General features: G+C 33.1%; 3 protein-coding genes and 1 pseudogene across 3 annotated transcripts in view; 2 read left to right on the top strand and 2 right to left on the bottom strand.

Annotated features, from left to right (window-relative positions):
• Positions 1 to 127, top strand: part of LOC105176801 (serine/threonine-protein phosphatase 7) — a gene marked incomplete in the record, with an annotated part of 7,735 nt that extends 7,608 nt beyond the window's left edge. The window contains 1 exon segment of the mRNA XM_011099708.2: positions 1 to 127.
• Positions 1,272 to 1,984, bottom strand: LOC105176800 (annotated as a pseudogene).
• On the top strand, positions 2,072 to 2,717 carry LOC110013116 (cytokinin dehydrogenase 1-like; the record flags this gene model as incomplete). The annotated part of the gene is given in 3 exon segments (XM_020698834.1): positions 2,072 to 2,197; positions 2,288 to 2,385; positions 2,480 to 2,717. Coding segments are annotated over 3 exon segments (462 nt in total), but the record flags the coding sequence as incomplete, so codon positions are not given.
• Positions 5,541 to 5,842, bottom strand: part of LOC105176799 (diacylglycerol O-acyltransferase 2D) — an 8,524-nt gene continuing 8,222 nt past the window's right edge. Inside the window, exon 9 of the mRNA XM_011099707.2 lies at positions 5,541 to 5,835. Within this exon, the coding sequence (XP_011098009.1) occupies positions 5,734 to 5,835 (102 nt within the window). The 3' untranslated portion in view covers positions 5,541 to 5,733. The remainder of the gene's footprint in view (positions 5,836 to 5,842) is intronic.

Here is a 5,842-nt window from a genome sequence, read left to right as displayed (position 1 = left end):
TTAGCTAGAAATACATTTCATGCCGTATGATGGCCTTAGCTTCCTTTCCTTCCTCATTGTAGACAAGTTCCCAGCTATTCTGGCCTCTTCACCATGAATGTGGAATGAGTTTCTTATTTCCTTGTTAGGCGCTTGTTTTCTCTGCACTTAATCTGTCATCCTTTCTTTCGTTGTTATTTTGTAATTATTCAGTCAGGATGCACCGACACTCAAAAATATGACGAGTATCTTGTTGGAGATTCGTTGGACGCTGTATCGGACCTTAGGCTTCGCCTTCAAGTTGAAGTTGGCGTGTTCATAATTCTGAGTTTTCACATGTTTGATGGCATGATGGACATATTTGAAGGATGTCTCAAAACATATATGTAATAAAAATCACGTCAGAGCTTGTCTGATACGTCACAAAGTTGATTGTTGTGCGTGACTGAAGTTTGTCTAATTTTTTTGTGCGTCCAAGTGAGTTATATTCTTTTCGAAAAATTATCCACTGACCTATAGTACAAGTATATAAATTTACATGTATTTTTTTTAATAATATACATACACCAATAAAAAATACCGACATCATTACATTGATATCTCATCTCCTATTTTCCGATTTCCAAAATGTTGACGCCAAAAGTACCCTTGAAAATTCTAAAATGGCTTTATTGATTTAGTCAGATTTTATCTAATTTTTCGAGGATCATAATTGTGACACGATACCTCTTGATTATTATATTAATATTAGCGATGATCCTTAATAAATTAATTTATTATTATTCAGAAAATTTATTTTTCATCACATTTTTTTAAGGGTTAAAATTTATTTGAGTCAGTTGAAATAAAGAATATTTTAATCGACTTCGAGTGTCATGTGGCACTAAACCCCAACGAATTGTTGAAGGGTGGCAGCCATACCCCTTTTTCTATTGACCCAAACCTAAATAAACAAAAAAATCAAAAATAAAAAACCCAACGTAATGTTTGGATTTGTGTTTCGAGTGTTTGTTTTGTGTTTTGGAAATAAAGAGAGAAAAATAGAGATAAGTAAATTTGTTGAAGATAGATTGCATGTTTTGAATTTGTATTTTGAGGTAATTTAAAATATTTTAAAATAAGTGGTGTAGGTTTGATGTTGAGATTCGGGAGACAAAAATCATTGTTATTGTTAATCATATCTCTTTTATATATATTTTTATATATAGATATGTGTATATGTACAAATATTGTATGTTTAATATATGAAATGCACGGTTTCCTGATCATGCTCTTCACCAACTACCTCGAATTCATTGATCACGCACGATTTCCTGATCCAATATATGAAATGCCTCCCCTACCCCCAATACGGCAATTGTGCAAATCGCACTCATCAATTTCTCTCCTTGTAAGGTCTCCCTTACTGCAAATAGTGCATCCTTGATCAGATTTTCTCGTGATGAGTCCATGAAACCCTCAAACTTCCGTTCTAGGTATGTCTTTGCAGCCTGTAACCGAGATCCAATAGCAAATGCTTGGTATTCGAAGTAATTACCGCTTGGACAGTTGTAATAGAGGTGAACTCCGGATTCATCTAGACCACCAACCAGCAGGCCAACACCATATGGTCATTTCCATGACCGCTGTGTGCATACCTGCATTGCGATAATGAAAAACCAGATACTAAGTAATAAATTCAAGCAACAATAAAGTTTTTGCAATTGACGCATGGAAGAAAGCTCAGGAGAAAAGAAAGAGAAATCCCAGTCAATTGATCATGAGGAGAAAAGAAGAAAGACAAAGAAATTGAAGGTAATTGGACCAGAAAGATGGGTAACATCCTAACTCTCAATTAGACAATGCTCCACAAAATAAACCACCAAACAACTACGAGAAACAAGAAATTAAACTAAACCTGAGCCTTGTCGGCTAGCTGAACAGCAAGACGGCCGACAGGAAGCGGCGACTCGTAAGTATAGGAATAATTAATGCCCAGCTTTCTTGTAAAGGCCCATGTTTTCATGAAAGATCAAACATAACATACAGACAACTCTTAAGTTTATGTAATTACTGAATATCATCACTCTAAAATCAATAAGCTTGATGCAGGAAAGGAGAAGTGGTAGTATGTTCAGAGGAGAAGAATGCTGACTTCTTTCATGCTGTCCTGGGTGGACTTGGCCAGTTTGGTATAATAACTCGAGCAAGAATCTCTTTAGAACCAGCACCAAAGATGGTAAAGATTCTCTAATCCTGTCAAAAGATAATTGCAACCCTTTACAATAGCTGAAACAGCTTGATAAGCTTGCATTTAAACTGTTCACAGGTAAAGTGAATCAGAGTGCTTTATTCAGATTTCTCCACTTTTGCGAGAGACCAAGAGCATTTAATATCTGCAGAGAACACCTTTGATTACATAGACAGGTCTGGTGATCAGAGACATACCCAAAAATGTTTGCTAATATCCAATTTCTTTTTTATCTATGCAGGAAATTAAGTCCTTATTATCTCAATTAAGCTACATCCCCTCAACACTCTTTGTTACAGAAGTTTCATACGTAGAATTCTTGGACAGGGTCCATGCTGCAGAACTAAAACTACGGTCAAAAGGACTTTGGGAACTTCCATACCCATGGCTCAATCTACTTGTTCCAAGAAGCAAAATACACAGCTTTGCTGAAGGTGTTTTTGGCAGCATTCTAACAGACACAAATAATGGCCCGGTACTTGTCTACCCAGTGAATAAATCAAAGTAAGTCCTAAATTAAATTACAAGATTAATTCTGTGTAATGTGTGCATTCGATGCACATGGTTTTTGGATCATCCTTTTAGTTGCTACTTGCGAATTTGTGTTTTCTTTGTATGATTTACTTTTACGATATTGGATATCATGGTCTATATTTTTTACATGAAATGTATGTTATTTGATGATGGATGATCACAGAACCGTGCCACTTGTATGTGTTATGTTTGTTGGGTCGGCTCGTACGCCCTTTTAATTTTCTTCTCTCCCCTTCTCTCATTTTTTGCCTTGGAATAATAAAGCTTGTTATCATCTCCATTATGTACTCCCCCCGACTTCCGATCGGAATTTTTTTTCAGTTATAACGAGAGTAATATAGGATTTTTTTATGAGGATTTTGTTTTTGTAATAAAGCAAAACCATGGAGAAGGAGGCCCACGGAGTAATTACAAGGCTCATTTATATATTAATGGGTAGGTTACTTTTGTAATAGCATAGGGCCACCTTGGACAGACCCTAGACTCACTGCGGGCTTAGTGGGTAGCATAGATTGGACTTGTAATCATCCCACAGGGGTATGCTTAGCTATTTTGCATGCAATGTGTTTAATGCTTTTTTGTATTTAATGTTATTTGGCATGTAATGTTATTATGTGAGGAGGTCTCAATCAAACACTCAAACCTAACTCTCACTTGGTTTGACCAAGTTAAATATTAGGCCTATAGTGGACTTGGATCTAAATTGTTTTGATCTATCCAAGCCTTCCATCCACAACAATATAGTGAGAAAACTACCACTACCTAAGTGTGGTTTTACGAGTCGTGGCACACTTAGAATAGAGGAAAGTTGCACCATTATTGTGAACAAAGGAACGCGTTCATTGTTTTCCTGTCTCACGAGTTGTGGGGGGCGACGAGTGAAGTGTTCAAGACCTGGTTCGACGCATGAGTTCGGTTAATTTAAGTAATTTTTTGCTCAACTCGACATAATTATAGAAATTATCCCTGACAACCAAAAAACAGAGGGAGTTTGTATAATGATGCTAATATTTTTAGGGTGTGTGTGTAATTTTTTGAAAAAGTAAAGGGTGGTTTATGTAAGTGATAATGATATGGGTGTTTATGTATTTATCTAAAAGATAAGGTGATTTCTATAAACAAGCCATAGATCTAAGAATGTAAATGAAATTATTCCATAATTATATATATACACAATAAGTACACAAAAAGACACACGCTTGTATATATATGTATGTATGTGTAGGATATACAATCACTAAGACTGATAAATAAAAATATATAGTGACTGATTTTTTTTATATAGAGAGAAGTAATGTATACAAAAATTTAAAAGTCTGTGCATCATATATTTCACAATATAAAAATACATTAAAGTAAAATAAGTATATTTATTTATTTTTTTTTACTTGGTACATTTTAATAGAAGATAAATGTTTGTTATCAAATATTTTTTCAGTACGATTTTTATATTTTTAATAAATATTACTTTACCTTAATGATCACGTTACAGGAATAACAATAAAAGTAATGAGATATTGTCCCATAGTTTGCTTTGGTTCCTTTAAAAAACATGTTTTTCAAATTTTTAAATCGTATTTGCTCCTAATTATATAGTTTATATATTTTTTCTAGTTAGTATTAATATTTTTACTATTTTTAGGGTGTATTTGAATTGTAAATTTGTACTTGGAAAAAGAATTTTAAATAACTCTGTTTTGAAAGGAACTTGAAATTCTTTAAATTTAAAATTATCCAAATATGTCCAAAGGATTTGTTATGACATATTTCAAATCCTTCAATCCAAATGCAATCTTAGAGATAGTTACACTTTCCTCCCCTGAGTTTGATATAATTACATATAGACTCCATATAATTTGAAAAATTACATCTAGCACCTTGAGGTTTGCTTCTGTCCAACAAATAAGTCCAATTATTAGTTAAAATTCACTAAACTTATTGATATTAACAGAAAAACTTAATGAAAATTGATATTTACCCTCGATTGACTTATTGCAGATCAAACAATTTTTTTCGAACTGAACTACCTTTATACAAGTGAAAATATACCTCCTCACATGCATTAATCCGTGAAGATGTATGATGGTAATTTGGTCATTAAAAAAATTATATGACCTGTAATAAGTCAGTAATAAGTCAATGAGGGGTAAATATATATTTCTTTCCCATTTTTTTAAATATCAACAAATGAGATAAATTTTGACTAATGAAGGGACTTATCTATTAGATGAAAACAAACTTCAAGGGTGCTGATTTAATTTTTTAAAACCACAAAAGGTCTACATGTAATTACACCAAACATTAAGGGAGGGGATATATAAATTTGCAGTTCTATTATTACATGAAAGGATATAATTGACATTGCAAAAGAAGGAAGAAACATAAAACATGACAAATCATTCACACATTTATAATATAAAAGAAGATAGATATATTATATAATACCAATAAAAATTATCATAATTATTATTATTTTCTTAAATACTAATTTTTTTACTACCAAAACTTCATATAAACATATAAGAATAGTAGTGTATTTATTATTGTTGTTGGTGGCGTTCTTCTTCTTATTATTATTGCAGTCAAACGTTGTCTATGCAATTTAAATAAATATAAAACCAAATCCAATTATTAAAATGTGGTCTTTTTTTACTATCCCAAATCATCATTAACCCGCCAATTGCAGTGCGATTTGAATTGGACCGATCGATTGAGGCTGCCCGATAAACTTGTTGAACACCCCTAGGTCCTGCTTAGTAAAAGCATATATCATATATGTGATCAAATCAAAACTTCATTTCTCAAATGGTCATCATCTTTTGATGACTCTTGTAATGTTTGATATATTGAAAATTATTGTCCAACTGCTTACAAGGGATCATGAAGCTTTGAGTACTAAAGAACACTAGGATAGGTGCTAAGCACCTCAAATATTACATAGTATCATTACATGTACAACAATAAATGACTAATAGAAGAATCTGATACTACTACAGGATTCTAAGCTGTACGTCAGTGCAGCCGACCCTCGTTTTGTGCCTTTCAAACAGACCTTCAAGTCCTTCGACAAACTGGGAATGGACCTCGGCAACCTAGCAA

Source organism: Sesamum indicum, linkage group LG14 (assembly GCF_000512975.1).
Source record: "Sesamum indicum cultivar Zhongzhi No. 13 linkage group LG14, S_indicum_v1.0, whole genome shotgun sequence".
In the NCBI taxonomy this organism is placed as follows: Eukaryota; Viridiplantae; Streptophyta; class Magnoliopsida; order Lamiales; family Pedaliaceae; genus Sesamum; species Sesamum indicum.
The sequence above is the reverse complement of the archived record's forward strand: the minus strand, read 5'-3'. Positions and strand labels throughout refer to the sequence as shown.